The sequence below is a fragment of the Cibotium barometz genome, chromosome 47, assembly GCF_041138505.1.
Source record: "Cibotium barometz isolate CiBa-2024 chromosome 47, ASM4113850v1, whole genome shotgun sequence".
Lineage (NCBI taxonomy): Eukaryota > Viridiplantae > Streptophyta > Polypodiopsida > Cyatheales > Cibotiaceae > Cibotium > Cibotium barometz.
Genome location: NC_141092.1, coordinates 29,007,175 through 29,030,854, shown reverse-complemented (window position 1 = coordinate 29,030,854; position 23,680 = coordinate 29,007,175). Strand labels below are relative to the sequence as shown.

The 23,680-nt window shown below is 40.7% G+C and overlaps 1 protein-coding gene across 1 annotated transcript; it reads right to left on the bottom strand.

Annotated features, from left to right (window-relative positions):
* Positions 1-9,350: 9,350 nt before the first annotated feature.
* Positions 9,351-11,805, bottom strand: LOC147611562 (uncharacterized). Its single transcript, XM_086784921.1, has 2 exons — positions 10,069-11,805; positions 9,351-9,811 (listed from the first exon to the last, which is right to left on the bottom strand). The coding sequence occupies exons 1-2, from the start codon at positions 11,803-11,805 to the stop codon at positions 9,794-9,796; spliced, it is 1,755 nt and encodes a 584-aa protein (XP_086641047.1). The 3' UTR covers positions 9,351-9,793.
* Between the last annotated feature and the right edge of the window lie 11,875 nt (positions 11,806-23,680).

Genomic DNA, 23,680 nt, shown 5'->3' with positions numbered 1-23,680 from the left:
TCAGCATCATTAGCGGATTCGAGTGTTAAATCCTCCACTGAGATTTCCTCTACATGCAGTGCTGTTGTGGATGCAACCCCATAGTACAAATCATCTAGAAGGTCACGTGGTTGTATCATTCATATAGGAATAATGTCATATCCATCTGAGTCGCAAAATTGAATTGGCTTAGGTAAAGCACATGTCGATAATGTTGCAAAGACATGACTCCATTCTAGGGGATCAATTAAGTGCTCAGGGAAGGGTTGTGGAATGTATGCCTCATCTGATACACTTCGATTACCCTTAAGTCTTTCAGTGTTGAAATCCTTACATGAGGCTCCACACATCCACAGATCTTCTCGCCCATCTGACAATGTAACTCTTAAGCCCTCAGATGAAGCAGAATCAAACTCATCTATTGGAGACCGCGTTACATCACGATATGAGTGATTCTTTAGGTTGACCCTTGTGATGACCGAATCATGTCGGAGGTACAAATAATTGTATCCCCAGTTTCGAATCATTTGAAATTGTCGCGTGAATGGTCTACCCAATATCACTTCATAGTTTGGATGCTTTCCAAAATCCACTACTGCAAATGTGTGCTCATATTCAATCCCACATGTGGTGACCAATATGTTCTCTAGCAGCCCAATGGGATGTTCTAAGCTTCCACCTGCTAGCTGCAAGCGCATCTTGGTACTCCTAATAGCTGGTTTGCCCCACTTTTCCCAAATGGACCTTGTCACAATGCCCACTCCTGAACCACTGTCAAGTATTGCAGTTGAAGCTACTTTTCGCACTTCTAATGGGAGGGTAGCATTTCCCTGATCGTCCTCACAAAATTTTCCTACTTTGTTGATAGGATTTGTTGATAGGAACTGGCATAACATGCTTTGTCTCAGGGTGTATAGTACAATGATGGTGACTCTTTTGTAGCAATACCTGCTCTGACAAACATGTGGCAATATCATTCCATAACTCTGGTCCAAGATTTATCAAATCAAGCAAAGGTAAGGTACAAGCCACTGGTGCTGACAAAATAGCTTGCACGATACCCATATCCATCTCCTTTGTCAACCTTCTATGCATGGAGGGTATCCTCAAGGTTTGAGAACAGTTCTCATATTCTCCCAAATAAGATGGTAAGGTTTTCATTGTATGCTTACTTCTAGAAGAAACAATTGTTTGAACTTCCTCCTGGATACTTGGGCGTCTTAAGTTGTTTTCTGTGCCCCTGGTAAAATCCACTTCAGAGAATGGAGGTGAAATAATAGAGGACATATTCTTATTAACTTTCTCATGAACTGCTGCCCACATCTCATTTGCCATGTCCTCGTTAGCATCAATAACTTCATCATTGCATGGGAAGGCAAGACTAGGTGGTGGCAGAATGCCTTCTTTCAATGGGGTGTCAATTGGTGTAGACTTCTCGCTACTATGAGCTTGTGAGATCAGCTCACTTTTCATTTCCCAACTTGATGATACTTCTGGTATGGTTTTTAATGTTGTCTTAAGAGAGATGGGGCCCCCAGGGATAGGTGGAGGTGGGCCCTCAAGTATTGATTGAGCTTCCCTAATAATGAGTTGCTGATGTACAGCTAGATTGATCTTCTCCTCATCACGAGGGTTTGGGTATTCTTGAAGCTTCTTGGGTAGCTTAGATAAAGCTGCAATGCGACTTCTATGAGCATAAATGATGGCATCTAGAGTCTCGTTCACCTTATCCACAAAAACAGAACCCCCTGAACTATCCTCGGTTGTACTAGCCTCATCTTGTTTAGCACTAGGCCCAGGTTGAGGTTGATGCTCCTTATGCACTTCTTGGGATGTAAAAGCTTAATCCTTCATGTTTTGTTTAGAGACTTCTTGAGAACTACTGGATGCACTCTTAGTTTGCTTGTTGCGGTTCTTTTTCCTCCTAGTGGTCCTTTTTCTATTGGAATGTAGGGTCTTTTCCACTATATTTGCCTTTGCATCTCTAGTTCGAGGTGTCTCATCAGTCTGCATTTCGGCATTTCGTGTCTGTGATCTAGTCATGACTCTAAGTGGCACGACATCCTCATTCTCTGATGAAGGTGGCGATGGAACTGCCTCTACAAAGTTGAGTGAGACCTTTGGTTGAGAGGTAGTTTCCTCATGTGGTTTCAGCAAACAATCCTTTGGAAAGTGTTCTACATAACACCCTAGACAATATCTTTCAATTGGTGGAAACTGTGGTACTGTTGTATTGGATCGAGCTGCTTGCCTTGGGCGATGTGGACAATCACGAGCCCAATGGGGTTCTCCGCACTCATAACATGGGCCCATTAGTTTGGCTTCTACTTTCCTTTGCTGCCATTGACCTGAGGGGCCTGGAGTCCTAGGTTGTTAGCCGGCTAGCAACATCAAAGAATTTTGTTCCCCCGGTTGAGGATCCAGTGCTTGGCTTGGATATACGGGACTTTCAAAGAGATTTTCATTGGATGAATATGATGCATACTCCTCCTCCACATAGCTTGGGTTTACCAAGTCTCTACACATATTTGAATTGTCGTAGTCAACAAACCTCACAGGAGCAGTCCCAGCTCGGGGGGTGCACTATATGGAAGCCCCTCCTACGACGTGCGTTCAAGGGGTATTTAAAAAACCCCTTATCTGTGAATTTTGAGCTAATAAAACTACCCCTTTTTCTTTATAGACTTACGGGTTTTTTTCCAAAGTACAATTAAAATACCCCTCTTGTAATTGTATTTCTGTAAATTTACCCAATATTTGGGATTAAAAAAACCCCACCTAATGATCGCACGTGGTAGACTTACATTTTTTGAGGTGCACCCCCCGAGAGTCCCAGGAGCAGGAGGTTGAGCTCCAAGTACAGGTCGTGCTTGCTCTTGTGCCATCGGTGGCTTACGTTCAAAATTAGTATACTGTTGATGCATTTGTGGAGCCACTGCACCCCTTTGCTGCTCATGCTCCTGTCTCATTCTTGCAATGCGAGTACATTCTTGTGTGGTGTGGGTATAATTCCAAGCACAGGCCTGGCACCACTTCTTTGTGGGTTGGTTTGTGACTAGAGGAGAAAAGGAATTACATTCTTCGGTTTTATGGTTACCGCCACATGCTCCACAAAGATGAGAACTTATAGGTAGTACACTCCTCATTCGCTGCTGCTGTTGTTGTGGCTGCATGGGTGGGCGATAGGTTTGTCCCAATCTCCTTAGTACTAGGCTAGCTATGTGGTCTGGATTTACTAGAGCGCTAGACCTTGAGCTTTGGTCATCACCCCACTGATCTCTAGGTTACAACTCAGGGCTAGTACCATCTTGGAATTTGAAGTTATCTGTGAAATTCATAGCATCATGGCAACACTCATTGAAATTTGTATGCTTCTTTGCATAGAGATGTGTGTGCAGTGTTGAATTTTTGAGTCCTTTTTAAGAACCTGGCAAGTTCTAGCACACTCAAAATTACAACAAAAAGAGAAGAACCTTGAATAACCTTGAAAAGACTATGATGTAGACTAGTAACCAGGGTGATAGCCACGGCCTAATCACGTCAAAGCTGGTAAACAGCTTTCTAGCTTAAACTTCCAGTCCCCTCTCAATAGCCTCTGCATGAGTCAAACGATTTGACCCTTATTTAACAACTGATTTAACATTTGATTAGATATTTTAGTAGCTGTTTACAGCTCCAAGATTGCAAGAGAATCTGGAGGGAGTCCAAATAATAGGGTGGCTGCTCCTCTAAACACATTTATTGAAGTGTAATCATTGTTTTGATTTTACTTTTCTACTGTAGTGACATCACTCACATAACGTCATCACCAAGGCGAGCCTCAAGAGTGATTGACACTAGCAGGTGAAGAGGTGGAAAAAGTTTGTGAGGTGACCAGGCCCTTAGCATAATCAAAGTTGTGCATGCTAGCTTTAGCATTATGCATAGGATCATTCATTTATTTTTGTTGACCTTAGAAAAAATAGGCTAAAAGTAAAGGTTTAAATCCTCTAAATTCAAGGAGTTGGTCACACGAGGTAGTTCTCATACACACTAGTTTTTTGAAGCTAAGAGCTTTTCCCCATGATTGAAAACATATTTTGAAAAGTCATTGACACACATTTTGTTCATAATTTACCCAATGAAAGATAGCCTTGGAGTATGTTCTCACGATGGGTGCCTTGCCCAATATCAGCCAAAATGAAAATGTAATTTTTTAGATTTATCTATGTCCTTAGGGGTAGTTGTACCTCAACTAAAATCTCAAATTTTTTTTAATGAAGCCCAAATATACAGGGCACCAATTTTGAGGGCCGTGTCTCACCGACAAGTGCTCTATCTCACTCACAAGTAACTTTTGACCTCTTTCTTTCTTAGAAAATTTCCACTTAGTCTTTATAGAAAATTGGTCACGTTTTCCTACTTTGAAATAGCACTTATCACCTTATTCATTTCTTTTTTCTAGATCTAGCATGGCTTGTATCTAGACACATTTATGGTTTATATATAAAGATTTAGGTTTTTTGTCTACCAAAGGCAAGGGCATAACATTGGGGTAGTTTTCTTTTCTCTTCGGAAACCCATATTAGCTTTGGGAAAAGGAAAGAATTTTTTAGCATTATTTCTTAATCTCTTGAATATGATAGAATACAGAAGTCGCTATCACTCTAGGAGTTTTTGTATGCATAAGAGAGAGAGAGAGAGAGAGAGAGAGAGAGAGAGAGAGAGAGAGCACTAGGGGGCATGATGATAATTATTAATGTGAGCCTTGTAATTTGCAAGTGGAATAAAAGTGGGACTTTTTCTTATTGGCTTGCTAATTTCAAAGCTTTTTTATGTTGTCTATCACATGCATGCAAAGAAAAGATTTGAAAGCATGAGATGAGATGTTAGAGAGAGAGAGAGAGAAAGAGAGAGAGAGAGAGAGAGAGAGAGAGAGAGAGTTAATTAACTTTGTGATTATTTTTTGGCCTATGAGGCAAAGGCCTTAGTGTTTGGTTTTGTATTTTTCCCTTAGGAAAAAAAAACAATTCAAGAGAAGGGATTTTAGTTTTTTGTGATTAGATGATGGGAGGACTTATGATGATCAAGAGTTGCGGTGATGTCATTTTCAAGTAAAATTCATTATCATTCCTCTCTTGATTTATTTAAAAGAGATCTTAAATATCAAGATAAAGAGACTTTTCTCTCCATACCACTCTCCCTCTTTAGATTATGAAAATTTTATTTCGCTTCAGAATTGGTAAAGGCCGACCCTCTTAAAAATTATTTTTTTAATGTTATTACTATATAGAAACTACCTTTCCTATCTAGAAAATGGATGTACATGGATGATGCTATAGACTACCTCTACGACGAAAAACTAAATTTTTGGCGTTCTCCTTTAACTTTACTATATAGAAAATTAAATCACTATGTATGGCTTTGTAAGGTCAGGCCCTTACTGAACTGTGATAATCAACTTGCGAATTTTAATTTAAACACTCGACCTAATTTACGATGAATCGTTTCCTTTTTCTTTTCTTTTTTTCTTCCCTAAAGTTGAACCGGTTATTAACAAAGTTGATCAAGTACCTCTTCCTGAACCGACACTCTAAAACTATGGACCGGCGGGGATACCCTAGTATCTAGTCCCTGCTCTTCTTGATGAAGTGACAGATTGTGTGGTCTTATGGGTGAATCCTAGTTTCCTTAGTCTTGTGGATGACTACCTTAGTGCTTAGCCCAAACCACGCTCTCATGGTGGGTGCATAGTCAAGGAAACTCTTCGAATTGAAAACTCCCTTTCCAAAAATTTGGGCTAATCTGTGGATCACTTTTGAAAATAGATCCATATTGCTTAAGAAGAAGCATGTGGCCAAAATTAGTTGTAATTAGAATTAGTAGAGGGATTGAGACATCATCGAGCCTGTAGGATTCACCAAAGATGAAGCCTTACTCATCGGGGCTCAGTCTCGACTCCACCCTCATAATTTTTATTTTTAGTAGTTGGGGGGTCAATTCCTTCTGGCCATTCCCCAAATAAAGAAAAGGCCTCCCATGTCCGTGTCATATTAAATGATTTGGGATTCTTTCGCGAGCCTGTGTCTCCTCTATTTTCTTTCAATTTAATTTCATTTGACTATTAAAAAATTAGAAATTTATGATTTTTGGGAGGATAAAAACATTAAAAATGTTTTGTATTATGATTCAAGGCTTGAGTTTGTCATGGGGAACAGATTTAGAAGCTAGTCTCACTCTGGCTCTAGAGATTTAAACCTCTTTAAGATGATCATTTTTTATTCACAAAGGAGGGGTGACTATTAGATAAAATTACCATTTGATGAATACGTTGATTGGGGGTTTCGAGGGGGCCTTTTTCTAAATTAGAGCCTTTAAAGGGAAAAGGTTGCTTAGGCTCCTTAGTGTTATTCTTAGAGGGACTCTGTAAATTTGGGGTTTGGAGAGGTAGGCTTGTCTATTTGGTTGCACTTTTTTGCTCAATCTATGTCTGCCCGTTTGGAGGGTCTCCTTGGGGGGGGAAGGGGTGGAGAAGTGTACTTCTTTTGATATCTCTAAGTCCTGATCCCACATTAATTACAATCTTCTTAGGAAATTTTTGTTTCAGATCCTAGCACATGCAGACCGGATGTAGACCTTGTTTGAGGCTCTGCCTAGCCCTTTGTTTGTGGGGACAAACAAAGGGGTGCAAGGTTAAGTGGCCAATTGCTTGATGTTTCCCCAAATCCAATCTAGCAGATTTACAAAATCTACCCAAACAGAGTCAACGAATGTTGATGCTGAGTCAAACATGGGATCCTAGGGTAACACAGATTGATGCTTTATGGAAAACCAGAGGGCGTTCGGTGAAGATATTTGCCAAGGTCCTAGGGTACTCTCTCAAACTTACAGTGTTTAAGCCTTTTGAAATATAGTGCACATACTCAATTGAACCTCCAAAGCCTAAGACTAGGAAGCTACCAATCCAAGTTAGCCGTCTACTTTTGGATGGAATTTTCCCCATAATATCAAAGACTAATGGTGGAAATGCAAGATGTAAAAGTTGCTTCTTAATAAGGGTAGGGGGGGTTGTTACAGTAACAGAATTTCTCCCTTCAATTTCTTTGGGCAATCTAAGCTTTAGAGCTCAATACACCTTATCACCCAAAGACTCATCAACTTTAAAGCTAGCTGGCAATGGTTTCCACAAATGATCTTTTGGGGAAGGACTCACCTTTATCAATGTCAAATATGGTCTACTCAAGTTCCTTCTCCAGGAAATTATTCTTGTCAATTGAAGCCCTCATTTCCTCTTTTTCTCATGCTCCATGTTCTGCTCCAACGGAGGAGTTATGACATGGTTCACTGGCTCCTTGCTTGGCAGTGGAGGTTCATGACCCTAAGAAGAGGCCATGCATGAGGTAGCAATAAGGGAGTGTAAATGCCAGTAAATGAGTTGTTAGAAACTAGTTACACAAAGTGACATTTGTAAAACAATTAATTGTACTAATGATATCTTAAGACATATTTATCCTCCATATGATGTATTTGAAAATAGGAAGCTAAGGTGAAATGTGAATATTAGAGAGCATAATTTAGACTTGAATCGCAAGAAGTTGTCCATGATTACCAAGTAGGACAATAGATGTTTTCTAGAAAGGATGCTCGATTGAAGCTACTTTGAACTAGTGCTAATATTGAGGTAGTAATGTAGTCACACCCGTGATTTTTAAAATGTTTTAGCACTCCTCATGAAGAATAAGCACCAATGGGTACACAACTTAGTGGTTTGTTATGATGCACTTGCATTCAAGCGAGAGTGTGATCTCAAAGGGAACTTGCCAAGATCTTATTGAATAAAAGAAATCATGCACATGCATGTAGGGCTCATGTGTCGCTTTTGAGTGTCAAATGAATGTTTTGTTCTTGTACATGGGTCCCACCTTAACACTAGTTCTGTAATTTTTGTGGACAATCTATTAAGAGTTTTAAAATGCTTAACATCCATAGATGTTCCTCAAGACCCAAAAAATCCTTGAGATTTTTTAAATTGCACTTTTCTTAGCTTTTGCAATGTAATATTTTAATTTTCTTAGACACATGCTGATAAAACGCATGATTTTTGTTGTTTTCAAAATAGTAGTAATTTGGACATAACTTTTAGAAGGGACATAGTTTGATCATGAAACTTGGCTTGATGGAAAGCCCATTATGTAAACTAAATCCTGGAATCATCAAACGATAATTATTGGATAAATTTTTGACTCGCTAATATTGAAATGACATTTTTTATACAGGTGGAGCATGAATTTTTCTCCTTCCATATGCAAGCTAATAATGTAAAACTTGAGGTGCACCCATGTTATATAGGGTAAATACTACTTTGTTTTGAATTTTCCAAAACTTTAGAGCCACTTTTTGGGCCTCTTCTCATACATGGCCTTTTGCGCAACCTATTTTTAGTACATAAAATGTCTAATTAAGAGCCTAATTTTGATTTTCATCAAAGGGGAAAGCTGTGTAAGTGCATTATTTGTTGTAACTATAGGTGTAGACTACTTGTGCAAGCATAGTTATGATTAGTTTTTGATAAAAGATGATCAAATTTTGTATTTTTATTTTTTATAGTTTTTTTAGAACTAGGCGATAAGAACCTACTTAAGTGGAGGCTAAGTTAGTGTCATACACATCAAATTATGGCTTATTTATCTCATCTCAAGCATGAAAACCAATAATCAACATTCTCATTAATAGGGCTACATTATTTTTTAGTGGCGTGATTGAGTTTTGATAATACGCGTTACTTTTGCTGATTTTATGCAACTTTTTTGGAAAAAATTCTAGGAAAGGAAAATGTTTTTTTTGGTGAACTTCTATCTCCTTGGACTGATGTATGCTATCAAAATATCTTGGGAAAAATGCTATTGATATCATTGGATTTTTTTTTGAGAGAATGATGCTTGCATATTTGAAAAAATCTTGAAAAATGTTCATTTTCAAGACATATGCTACTTTGTTGCTTATGTACTTCCAAATAAAAAGGCATTTTATATGTTTATCATTTTTTACATAAGCATAGGGTTATGTTCTACATGCCGAATGAAGCATTTTGGTTTTTAAAGCCTACATTAGGAGTTTGATTTTTTTTTTTGCAACCCCCAAAAAAGGACACTCAAGTGTCCTATTTTGGTACCAAACTAGTGTTAACATACTGAGCAATTGGAGCCATACTATTATTCCACTGAATTTCAATAGAAGCTTCTTTTCTTGCTCACCAGATGTTTGCATTTGGCAACCATTTGTATAAACATACCTACCTATAATGATAAAGAGAACTTTATGCCAAAAAAGTCATATTTTGTGTATGAATAATGAGTAATAACAATCACTACATGTATATTTCAACAAGATAAGAAAATTGAAATTACATTTTGTATTTGAAAAAGAAAAATGTCCAAATACAAAGGCATACAAATAATTTAAACATTTTATATAGAAAATCTGGAGGGCAATGCCTATGTAGAGGACATGTAGTGTCTCCTAGGTAGTCCATAGAATCTTCCATACACAAAATTAATTCTCTAGGTAGGAAAGATGAAAGACAATGTCTATATAGGAAAAACTGAATTTTCCAATATAGCCTACAAAGTTTTCTAGATACAAAGGTTGTTAGATCTAGAAAAAAGAAATGACTTGTCAGAAAGGTGATTTGTGCAATTTCAAAGTAGAAATACAAACGTGAGCAATTTTCTATATAGAGGCAATTCTCCTATATAGAAAGAGGTCAAAAGTTCCTTGTGGATACATTTGCCTTGAGTCCTTCTTTTCTTGTGTACTTCAAGTAGTCCCGAGCTAGTTAAAAACCATAGAATTCCTGCACACCCAAACACTCCATAAGTAGAGAGAAATGCATAACTCTTGTGGTATTTCATGGTTTCATTGAAGAGCTACCTATTTATGTTCTACGTGTGCATTGAGAAGAGACTCTCTTGGTATTTCTTTCCCGTGTCCACCAATGCGACATTCAATAGGTGTAGCGGTGGCTAGGATTTCAGCTGAAGGAATATAGGTGTTATATAAATTATGGAATTCGGATTCACTTCGTCCAGCAGTACAAAGCATAACTCTTACAAGGGGTAGAGGCTTAGATCCCCGACGTGATGGATGCGCTGGTCGAATGTATGACTCCAAAAGGATGAGGTGTATGTCGAACTCGAGAAGGGATATTGGGCTGTCAGGAGGGTCAAGCAGCTGAAGAGCAGATGACAGCAATTGCCGTTCGTCTGGAATCCGTGAATTAATATGAGAACATCCTTCCACAGAAGCTAGCCGCCAACCGCCACTCACGATGCCCTTAAGTGGAGCGCGGTACTGTAGCCGGCCTCGAGCCGCTGTAGAGGATAGATCAAGGCCTTGCGGGCTTACCCCTATGATTTTGATTATCTGTATATAGCTCGGATGATCCTCTCTAGTATTGATGGTGAATTTACTCACGTCTCTTAAATTTGATGCCCAAGATAATCCTGGCACCTGAAAGAAGGAATCCTCGTTCAAAATGCAAACTGAGAAGGCAAAATCATGGTCATGCCGGGCTACCCTCACGACCTGCTCCTCCAAGGTTGCTTGCGTCCTCAGCTGCTCAATGCCCTCAACTCTTAGCAGGCCCAGGATACCCAGGACTCGATCCTCATCATTGCTGCAATCCCGTAGACCTGTGACCGACAGAACTTCTAAGGAATCAAAAGTTTTAGCCGGGCCGTGGACAAGGCCGTGGACAACTTCTTCTCTCATGCGGCACAACTCTGTCGAAGATAACCTGAGTTGATCTTCCCACTTGGTTAATCCCGAGAAGTAAAGAAGAATATGATACGCGGAAGGTTCCACAAAATACATTTTGCTGCTACTGCTGGCTCTCCTTATCAGGGGTTTGCTACCACACACACCACACGATCTAGCCAACACATACTCATCATCTATGCTCTCTAGTGCTTCCTCGTGTGAACTACTACTAGCTCGTGCCTCGCCCAGCTGCTCCTTAATAAGTTCCTCCACAATGCTGAAAGCCTGGGACACCTGATCATCCCTCAGCGCTTGAACAGGATCAGCATTGCGAAGGTGTGGATTAAACCTGCGATAGACCAAGCTGTAAAGCTCCTGAGGGCTCACCACGCAGCATTCGCAAAATCCCACATCCGAGTTCTTGCAATCAATGTAAGCATTGAGTAGGCGAACAGTGGCAGGTGGGAGGTCGCCCACAATGAAACTGAGTCGCCTGGGTAGCAGGTATTCTTGAAGCGTCCACACGCGATAGAACCAGCGAGGGAGAACCTGACTTTGGTCAGTTCGCTCAGAATCTGACACCTTGGGCCGGCTGCAGAGGCGGCCGTATGGTTGGCCGATGCCGTTAGGGACCACGTAGCATCCCTGGCTTTTGCTGTAGTAGTCGCCCATCCGACCTATCTCGCGGCTCTTCTCTTCATCATCGGTTTGGTTGATGCAGAGCGCATCCATCCACACCGCCTTCACGCCGTCGGCCGCAAGCCACTCCAGCACCTTCCTCAGCTCCACGTAGCAACTGTTACGGCGCAGATCTGCTTCTTTGAAAGCTTCCTCGTAGCTGATGACCCTGCCTCGGCCGCACAACCACCTCCACCACCGCCGCCACCACCACCACCACCCCCACCTGCCGCCCATCATCTTGGACAAGTCGCGAACCATCTGGCTCCATGTGTGGGAAATGACGTGGAAATCCTCCCATCTCTCGGGAGCTCTGAACAAAATCCGCCTTTCATCCTTGAGCGTCTCACGCACATCCACCACCCGTATCGGGAATTCCGACGCAGCAGCACGTGTAACTACTGCTGCCATCTTGTACACACCGTGAAGAAAGCTGAGGCGGGAGAGAGAGAGAGAGAGGGGAGACGAGGGTGAGGGCGTGGTGTAAGGATATAGGATCAGCCCTTTCCTTCTGCTAATTCTTTTGTGCGTGAGAATTGGCGCAAAGGGAACTAGCTAGAGAGAGGAAGGCAAGGGGTAGACGATTGCTTCCTTAGGGTTACAGGGTGCGATGGAAAAGGGGGCTCAATTGCACCTGAGAGAGCGAGAAGGGGTGATTGATGGGGACAGACATACTGTGAAGAAAGCTGAGGCGGGAGAGAGAGAGAGACAGAGGGGAGTCGAGGGTGAGGGCGTAGTGTAGGGATCTAGGATCAGCCCTTTCCTTCTGCTGATTCTTTTGTGCGTGAGAATTGGCGCAAAGGGGACTAGCTAGAGAGAGGAAGGCAAGGGGTAGACGATTGCCTCCTTAGGGTTAAAGGCTGCGATGGAAAAGGGGGCTATATTGCACCTAAGAGAGCAAGAAGGGGTGATTGATGGGGACCGACATACAGGGAGTACGAAGAGAGGGAAGTGGGTGCGTGAGGGGCGAGAGAGATGACAGACAGAGCGTCAACAGGGGGTCGAGAGAGATGAGAAACAATCCCAAGAGACCAAATTGATTTATCCCACTCGACTTGAACTAATTCTGAGAGAGAAATGGGCTAACCAATCTACCACACTTTGGGTGAAGATAGAAAGGTCGGCGCCTTTTTTTTTTTTAAATTCCAACACATACACCCCCTTTTGAGAGAAGTTTTTAACGTAGTGGGAACAATCCTAACAGACCAAATTGATCTATCTGAACGGTCTTGAGTTCAAGATCTTGTACTTAGAGAGAAATGGGCTAACCAGTCTACCACACTTGGGTGACAGAAAGGTAATTTATCAATGCAACGTCATTGGCATTGAGATATTAAAGGCACCGAAAGGATCATGCTAATAGTACACCCTAAAGATATAGGGTTATAGGGGCATCAAATCATACCTTTGTTTTTCTTGAAGGCATCAAGTGACTCATTAGTTTTTATAAAGCACCTAAAAATGCCTAGCCTTAGAGCCGATGGCATCACAAGTATGTGTGTGTATACACACACACAAACATACAAACATATATACTTATAAGCCTAATTTGGGCCTAGGTACTTGTAACTTGTAAAGTTTGAGCACATTTAATATAAAGTGTCAACTATAATAGTTCTACTTATTAAACGAAATAGAAGAAGTGCACACATATCTAGGTGATGTAATTTGAATAATTGCTCTAGAACTATTAGAATTTAGAAAAAATTTCATCAGTATGAGAGATAATGATGCGTAAACAATTATGTGAGGGTGTCATTTGAAGCCCTAGAAATATAAGAAAAGAATAATTATTTTTTCTTATGAAGCCAATATATACAAGGCACCAATTTTGAGGGCTGGGTCTCACTCCCACAAGGAACTTTTGACCTCTTTCTATATAGGAAAACTGCCTCTATATAAAAAAATTGATCGAATTTTCCCACTTTGAAATTGCACTAATCGCCTTCGTAACCAGTCATTTCTTTTTTCTAGATCTAACAAGCACTGCATCTAGACAATTTTATGGTTTATATAGTTTATATAGAAAAATTCAAGGGGTACAACATTGGGGTAGTTTATTTTTCTCTTGGGAAACCCATCATTAGCTTTGGGAAAAGGAAAGATTCCTTTATCATAATTTCTTAATCTCTCTCGAAGATGGTAGAATATGGAACTTAGTGTCACTCTACGAGTTTGTGTATGCATGAGAGAGAGAGAGAGAGAAAGAGCTCTAGGGATGAAGGATAATTATTAATGTGAGCCTTGTTTGCAAGTGAAAGAAAAGTGGGACTTTTTCTTATTAGCTTGCCAATTTCGATGCTTTTTATGTTATCTATCACAAACATGCAAGGAAAAGGACTGAAAGATTGAGATGAGGTGTGTGTGTGTGTGTGAGAGAGAGAGAGAGAGAGAGAGAGATACCGTATTGACATTCTACTCAGTCGCACTAAAGAATTGTTGCAGCCGCCATGCCCTAGAGGAGAAGATCTGCAGTGTGAAAGAAGAGTCCCATGCGTATATTTATGCCTTAAGGCAGTACTTGCCCCGCCTACAGAGCACATGCGAAGGTGATATGAAAACCTTCATAGTTGATCAGCGTAAACAACTAGTGAAAAAGCTGGTAAAGAACCTCCTGAAATGAAGGAGACGTTAGATTTGGTAGAGCGAACCCTTTGTAGGAGGAGGATCTACATTTGAGCACGATTCGAAGCTTAGATAACCATCTCTCCATCGAGCCGGACCTACATTTGAGCACGATTCGAAGCTTAGATAACCACCTCTCCATAATTCTCAACTCCATAGTCGAGCCAGCTGAAATCAAGGGCAAGCTCTCCATGCTTTCCCTATCCGACAACAACAGCGACTATTACCTCAACATCAAAAGAAGCCTTTACATGGCACCTTCTCCCCTGCCTTCCTGGAAGAATAGCACTTTCAAAGGTAAATTTCGCGTGTTCTTACATGTTTCACTTCCCATATTGTGTCTTGGTGTAGGATTCATTCTGAATGCCCTTTATATTAGGCTCTATCTGCTTTTCTAAAGAATCTATGCATTTGAATGGCCTTTATATGTAGGCTCTATCTGTGCGATCAGTTTATGGGAGATTTTCCCTACCTCCCGTACATTTTCCTTGACATGTGATACTTGTGTTTTGAGATATAGTTGTTGGATAGGTGTCATCTCCAGATGGTGTCACACTAGTGGCACACTCTTTAGCCTCTAGGCATTTTTGAGATTTATAACATTCATTTCTATTTTTTCTTATTTACACACATTTTTGAGTGGAGGAACTTTCCTATATATATGAGGCATTGTAGTTCATTTCTAATCAAGTAGGCTAGTGGTTCATTGATGAGTTCTTGAGTACATTGTCTCTTCTCTCATCTCTTCTTTCTCACATGGTATCAGAGCAAGGTGGTGGCGCACATAGAGCCTCCTTATCCTTCTTCCTATCTACCTCTAGTCCTCTTTAACAACCCCGCTTTCAATTACGTTTTTTCATTCTTAACACCATATTAGTGAATTTGGGAATTTCCCAATTCCCATTTTTGAATACTTAAAAAAGGGGACATGGATAACATGTTTGTAAGTTTCTCAAAACCCTATCATATGACCTATCGTTGGAAAGCGCTTGAAAAATGGAATCTAAGGAGCTATAAAGCGCTCATTTTGGATTAGTGGTGTTCAAGTTATGGTTAATCCAAACTTTTGACCACGTGTCCCAAACTTGTGAGAAATTCCCATATTCCCCAATATGGTGTTTCTTTGATTTTCTGCTAAACGAATACGTTTTTGAGGATTTTGCCCAAGAGACCTACTGGAATCATCGTGGTCTACAACTTTGCAGAAGAAAGTTTTCGCAAATTCCTCACCGTTTTTGAGTTATTCTTCGCAGACTGCCTGCATGCAGAATTTCTGCTTGCGTTTTTTGCAGAAGCCCTTACTCATCATCCTTGCACTCATTCAATGATACAAGAGGCTTCAAACCAGCCCCTTACCATCCTCTACAAGTGTGTTTTTAAAGCACTTCAATCCGAGTCCTACAACTCTACTTGCGGTGAAACCATTGCCAACTAGTTTTCCCTACATGCGTAGCGTTTTTTTGGAGGCTTCTTGTGTGGAGAGATTTCTTGGCTACGTTTTCATCATCAACTTCAGCTCTCTTCATGGTGTTTTGAGGTACATATTCATCCTCTTTTCTACACCTTTCTACCGGCTGAAAATTCCACTTTGCTACACACTTTGTGTTTGCATTTTTGTGGACAATCAACTCCTCCATACTCCTTCTACCTAAGGCTACATTCTCAACCCTCTTTTGGTGGTTTCTACGGAGTCTATTGGTTCATATATTGGCTGCGTTTTGTGGCTGCATTTTATTGCACTATCTTTGTGCATATTTTAGAGATACTTTCTTGGTGGACAGCCCATCTATTGGCTACGTTTTTGAGGTACGACACTTCTTCCCTTGTGTTTCTTACCCTCCACTCCCTATGGGATCTTGAAAGTCCTCTACTCTAAAAGACAAAGGCAAACTTGAAGATACTATGGATCCTATATCTCCTACGATGGTTGTGGACCGGCAACTACTATACAATGGAAGTTGGTGCTTCTACTTTCTCTTTTCCGTCATATCCATTACCTTCTACGGATCCTTTCTCTCTTTCTTCTTTGTCCTTTATGCCTTCCTATCCACATACTTCTATGCCCTCTATGGTATATCCCCCTACATCATCTATGCCTTTTATGGCAACTTCATCTACTATGATTCCTCCTTCTACTACTTCCACTACTACTCCTCTCCCCACTCAATCATATCAGCCCTTTAACCCATTCACTCAATCTTGATCTTGGGCCTCTCTCATTCCCTACAGTCTCATCCTCATCTACACCATCAGTTCCTACTTCATCCCCTTCATCCATTTCGATTGCGACACCTACTACTTCATTGGATTCTACACGGACTTTTGGTCCTCCAAAATGGGTTTGCTCTCTACTTCAGGATTCAGGTATATCACTTTCAGATGCTCAACAATCTACTACACGTGTCTTACGTACACGCCCTTCAGTAAATATTACCTTGATGTCTCATATTGGTGATGTGTTTAAGCCTGAAACAGTTAAGGAAGCTCTTTCCTTACCACATTGGTGTGAAGCAATGTAAGCAGAGATTCTTCTATTGAATCTAATAACACATGGCAGTTAGTTCCACGACCTTCACATAAAAAGGTCATTGGTGTCAAGTGGATTTTCAAAGTCAAGTTTCATTCTGATGGTACTCTTGATAAGTACAAGGCACGCCTTGTTGCTAAAGGTTATGCTCAAAAAGAAGGTGAAGACTTTGATGAAACTTTTGCTCCTACTGCCAGATATTCTACTATTCGTGTTGTTTTTGCTCTTGCTTCTCACTATGCCTGGCCTATATATCAAATGGATGTTAAATCTGTCTTCTTGAATGGATGTTAAATCTGCCTTCTTGAATGGAGATTTAGAGCAGGAAGTTTATGTGGAACAACCTGAAGGTTTTATTGCACAGGGTCATGAACATGATGTGTATTTATTACAAAAAGCTCTTTATGGTCTTAAGCAAGCTCCTCGAGCTACGGTATCAGAAGATTGACAGTTTTCTCCTTTCTCTACATTGAGGATACCCATGCAGATCCTAATCTTTATGTGCTTATTGTGGATGATGATATATGCATTCTTGTGCTTTATGTGGATGATTTGACACTCACTGGCTCTAATTTACATCTACTCAAATGGGTTCAAACTCAACTCACAACATCATTTGCCATGACTGATCTTGGACTACTCCACTATAATTTTCTTGGTTTAGAAGTGTGGCAATTTGCTTCTGGCATCTTTCTTTGTCAAAAGAAGTATACTTTAAGGTTGCTTGAGAAATATGGCATGCATGATTGTGCATCACTCACTTGTTCCATGGATCCTAATTCCAAATTATCCAAAGATGATGATTCTCCTGAGGTTGATTCTACAGAGTATCGCCAACTTATTGGTTCTCTACTTTATTTGGTTAACACTCGGCTAGATCTCTCCTATGCTATGAGTATTCTCAGCCAATTCTCTTCATAGCCTGGTCGATCTCATTGGCAGGCAGCTTTAAGGGTTCTTCAATATCTTCATGGAACTCTTGAGTATGGCATTTCTTATGCACGTGGAGATACACTTATTGGTTACTCAGATTCTGATTGGGTAGGGTGTATTGATACTAGGCGTTCCATGTCAGGCTATTGTTTTATGCTTGGTAAAGGACTTGTTTCTTGGAAATGTCAAAAGTAGCGAATTACTTCTTCTTCATCAACCGAAGCAGAGTACAAGTCATATCTTCATGCCACTTCTAAAGCACTTTGGCTTCAACAAATTCTGAATCACCTTGTTCATCTACTCCGACACTCATCTACTCAGATTCACATAGTGCTGTTGCTTTAGCCAAAAATCCAGTTATTCGAGGACGATCCAAACACATTGATGTTCATTTTCATTTTGTTTGTGATTGGATTTCTGAAGGTCGCATTCAACTTGAGTATTGTCCTACCAAAGATAATGTTGCTGATTTGTTTACTAAGCCTCTTCCTCGACCTACCTTGGATTATCTTCTTCAGCGCGTTGACGTTGGTCCTCCCATCTGGACCTGAAGAGGAGGTGTTGGATAGGTGTCATCTCCAGATGGTGTCACGCTAATGGCACACTCTTTAGCCTCTAGGCATTTTTGGGATTTATAGCATTCATTTCCATTTTTTCCTATTTATACACATTTTTGGGTGGAGGAACTTTCCTATATATATGAGGCATTGTAGTTCATTTCTAATCAAGTTGGCTAGTGGTTCATTGATGAGTTCTTGAGTACATTGTCTCTTCTCTCATCTCTTCTTTCTCACAGTAGTTCCATGTTCCAAATCTCCTCTTTTTCCTGTAATGTTTTCACGTGTGCTGCTTGAGTTGTTTCTTGTGTTGTGTTTCTAGTTTCTAGAGTTGTGGTTCTAATGCGATTGCTTTTTTAAGGTACCATACAGTGCTAAGCACCCCATACGGGTAAACCTGTACGTGCACATCCTCCCATCACTTCCTGTCGTGCACTTGTTACACAGTGCAGCAGCCCGCCACCATCTTTCACCTCCATGCACAAACACATTTCATTTTCAAGACCTTTTTCCACTCTCCACCTACACATTTCACACAGTACACACACACGAGCACACAAGAAATGCTTGTTATGAATTCATTGGTGAGGACAGGAATTGTGTAGGAAAGCTGTGTGCACGCAAGTGCAGCAGGTGACGATGGGAAATGTGTAGGAAAGAAGTTGTGTGCGCTAAAAATTTTAAAAACCCTTGAAAGATTAGAAGAACAGTAGCAAAACCCTTAAAAACGCCCTTGCGAGGGTGTGGGAGAGACCCATGGGTGAGATGGAGAGAGAGATATAGCCTACGCACATGCCTCTAGGCAATGGCCTCCGTCGGGCCAACAGATGTTGGACGGAGAGAATCGTGCACATGCTCCAACCGGTGCCCTCCGTAGATCCTCTCTCTCTCTCTCTCTCTCACACACACACAACACACACACACACGCACACAATGCCTCTCTCTCATACACAGTACACACAACCTCTCTCTCCCTCCCTCTCACATGCACACGCCCCTACATGGACAATGCCTTTCACACACACATTGTCTCTCTCTCTCATACACACATAGAGTGCCTCTCTCTCTCACACTCTTTCTCTCATACTATCAGAGCTCCCAGCTCGTGCTGTGCAAGTGGTCATATAGCAATTTGCCCTGGGTGACCGGCCCCACTTGCCCGAAACGGCGGACGCGTTCCCCAAGTCTACTTGACTCTTTGTTTGTCAGAATGCCCACCGATTTGTTTGTGTGTTCCAACTGTAGAACAAAACATTGAGAGCTCCTTCTATATCCGTTGCAAAATCGTATCATCGACACTAGTGTATAATGTCATATCATTTGCATACTCCAAATAGATGTCTTCATTAAATGTCACAAGCAATTACTTAATTTATAGATATCCCATCAACAAACTTATCAAGCTATGAAAGTGTCACTATCCTAAGAGCCCTGCCAAAGCCTCTTCGCTTGCAGTTATGGCGGGTGTAGGGGGGTCCCCATATCGTACAGCTGGCAGCGGGTAGACTCGGATAAAGTAAACACATGCGAAGCAGTTATGGTGGGTGTAGGGGGGTCCCCATATCGTGCAGCTGGCGGCGGGTAGACTCGCATAAAGTAAACACGTGCGAAGTAGTTATGGAGGGCTCCCACAAGGGTTGAAAATGGAAGATCTCCGTTGGTATTTTTTTGGAAGACCAAAATGAAGCTTCGTCTTCCCGCTTGAAACTACACATAATGGTAGGTTTTCACTACGCATCCCCCAAAAAATTTGGACTTCCCATAAACCGTTAACTAGAGTCTAGAAGCATTTTATACACAAAATCTTAATATTCTTCTATACACCTTGAGTTTGTCTACATTTAAAAGGGTTACAATACAAAAAAACATTAAAAATTTAATTTTGAACACAATGATAAGAAGAAATACCATTTGTTAACACATCTTGATTCCAACTTGCCCATGTTTATTGAATATTGCTTTTATCCTCTTGTCCATCACTACAAGAGAATCATTGCTTTTGGATGCTTAGTTTCCACGTCTGGTCACGTCGTTGATATGTGCATCGAAATATGCGTCAAAAAAGGCGTGGAAATACTCGTCGAAATATACGTGGAAACAGGCGTCGAAATAACAGTCAAAAAATTTGTTATTATTATTTTGAATTTATATATAATATTTACTAGTTCCCATCCTAGGGTGTGTTTTAGCCTTCTCTTTCTACCTCTTTGCAAGCATGTGTCTATGAGAGAGAGAGAGAGAGAGAGAGAGATCAGAGAGAAAGAGAGAGAAAGAGAGAGAGAGAGAGAGAGAGGGGGGGGACCGAGGAAGAGAGGATGGTATAACTTCCATCACGCTCTTTGAAAACAAATGCTAACTCCTCCATCTCATCACGTTAGGTGCAATTAAGAAAGTGCTCTGTTTTGCAATGAAATTAAAGTTCATCATCAACTTGCTCGTCCTCAATGAGATCCATGGCTCCAAATAAATCTATTTCTAGAAACTCTTTTTATCTATTCCTTCTACTCTAAAGAGACATCCACATGACAAAATTGTCCCAAACTTACGATACCGCAAGCGCAATAAATAAGTGCTTTTATTGTATAAATTCATGAAAGCACAACATAATAGACAATGCGTAGATATCTCTAACTCACATACATGGAAATCACAACCATATGCAAGCTAATCCTCCTCATCACTTATTAATTCACCATTGCGTTTAGCTTGTAGCTCGAGCCATTTATTAGGAGAAAAGTCCAGAAGAAGTGCAAGTTCTGCTGGGTACGGTACTGTGTGGATTGTTCGACTCCTCCTAGAACTCAAACGAGTTTGGTCCCTTTCAGCTAGGGATTTCATTAACGTCTTCACAATTTCGTGATCACGTTAACAAAACCTGTTGCTAACATATTAAAACTTGTGATCACATTGTATATTCACATGACCTGCCAAAACCTACTAGTCCCGTAACCCCGCCGGTTTTTTCATTTTCCCGGCGGGCCCGCCGGGATATTACATATCCCGACCGGCCCGCCGGGAAAACCAAAGAAACCTGACGGGGTACTGTCATGTTTATAAACATTGCCCGACACCCATCATGCAACTTTTGGGGAGATAGTCCTTGTTTTGGGGGCATGATATCTCTCCTCAAAGTACTTGTAGAGCTCTCGAGTTGCTAGAAGTGTCCTCTTGGGAAGAACATCCTTATCTTAGGGGCTGTCGTCTTTCCTTGTAGGCACTCCTAAGGCTATTGAGCCACTCGTCCTTAGTTCTTTGAATTGGGGGCAGGGTGTGGTTCGTAGCTAATACTTGCGGAGATTTAGGGACAAAGTTGGAGTCATTCAGCTTTGCATTTGAGCAACATAGGTAATCTACCTCATTCTGCTTTATGAATGGTTTGATGGAGCCAAGAGTCCTGCTTAGGGGCTTGTATTGGTTCTTGATACTTGATATAGTTTAGAGTAGACAAGGGTCTATTGTCCTATACTAGAGTATTGGGCAAGCATAGATCTTTGATTTTCTTTGTGAATGTTAGAGAAGGTCTATTGTCCTATACTAGAGTATTGGGCAAGCATAGATCTTTGATTGTGTAAAGTATCCTTAATTGGGTACAAAAGGCATCCTTCATTGGGGGTGCAATGTGCATGATAGTTTCGAAGTAGTTTTGTAGTCAGACCTTGCAAGATAGTTTCGAAGTAGTTTTGTGTTATGTGATGATCTTTTGTGTTTGTCAAGATAGTTTCGAAGTAGTTTGTCTCCTAATGTATGTTTTGTAATATGTGAGTGACTTTGTTGTTTTTTCATTTGTGTATTCATTGTTATATGCTTGGTTGAATAGCTTATTTGAGATGGAGGACAATGTTGGATCCAGTGATACCTCCAATAGAGTCCAAATTCCAAATAGTAGGAAAAAAAAGGCACCTAGGATAGAGTGGCAATATGCAATTAACGTTGATGATCGATTCATAGATTGGGAGTGTAAGCTATGCCATGCAGTAAAATCAGGTGGGGTGCCTCGACTAAGAGAACACTTTTTAGGTGGAGCGAAGAAAAAGTCATGTACCCACCCCTCTGCACCTGTAGTGGCCAAACGCATAAGAGAAGAAATTCAAAAGAAAGATTCAAGAAAACATTATACTCCTATCGTTAATGTATCAAGGCAGCAAGAACACTGTTGTTCTAATCATCAAACTCCGGCTACATCGCCTGCTTGTACTCTGAACATCAATGTGCAACCAGAAAGTAATCTACCCAGTGCATCTTCCTGCAAGCGGAACTTTGACGTAGGAAATATACCCATGCGTCAAACTTCATTGCAAGAAAGCCTACGTCAAGGTCGGCTCGATGATGCACAACTCGCCCTTGCTGAAGCGATTTACTTTTCTGGGAGTGCTATGATGATGGTGGACAGTGAGCATTGGAAGAGAGCGTGGAAGAAAATTGGTGAGTTTGGACTAGGGTTTTCACCGCCTACGTACCATGCTATAAGAAATGATCTATTAGAGAAATGTTATGCGCAAGTAAAAGAATGTGTACAAAGAATAATTCTTAGCAATATAGATCTTTCTGGATGTAGTATAGTAAGTGATGGATGGTCTAATGTACAAAGAAAACCATTAATTAATATAATGGTTATTTCACCTAGAGGTGAGACTTTCATCCGTGCCGTGGATTCTGCTGGTTCAATCAAAATCGGGGCTTACATTGCTCAAGTCAGTGGCTCTGTGATGATAGAGGAAGTGGGTGCCAAAAATGTAGTCCAAATCGTCATGGACAATGCAAAGAATTGCAAGAATGCATCCAAAATCCTAAAGCAACACTATCCACATGTTTTTCCGGTAGGCTGTAATACTCATAGTTTGAATCTTGTATTAAAATATTGGTATAAAAGTGATGATACGAAATGGTTTGCCTCAATCGTTGACACTTCTCGCCAGCTTGTGAGACTCATGCTCAAGAGACAGAGAGTGTTAGATATTTTTTGACCTCGCATGTCAGTTATGTTAAAGCTTCCAGCAGAGACAAGGTTTTGCACTCACTTTTACACTATTGAGTCTCTTCTTCGAAATAAAGATGTAGTTTGCGAAACATTTACATGCATGACATTTCATGACTGGGAGAGCACTCAACCTAAAAAAGTGAAAGAGAAAATCAAAGTCTTGAAGGCAGCGCTTACGAGAAGAAGTTGGTGGAACAGTGTGATGGATGCATACCATGTAATGATGCCTGTTATGTATACCGTAAGAAGTCTTGATCAAAGAGCGCCTAATCTCGGGAAAGCATGGATGCAATGGTGGACTATCCAGCGGAGTTTGGAGTGTCCTAAGAAATTAGAGCTTTCAGTGGTGGAAAAGCAATGGCGTGTACCATTCTCCAGTAGACAAAGAAAAGTCCTATTGAAGTACTTCCATGCTAGATGGATTGGAGCGCATTCACCACTACACAGTGCTGCTTACATGTTAGATCCTGAATACTGGAATATGGATTTGAAGTCCAACGTTGAGGTGATTCAAGATTTTTATAAAGTGGTAAACACTTTTTATAATAATGTTGAAGTGCATAAAGGAGATAATGTGTTTCATGTGTCACATTTGAAGAAGTATTTGGGACCTTAATTAGAAGTGGTTGATGATATGGATGAAGAGGGAATGATTCAATATGTGGC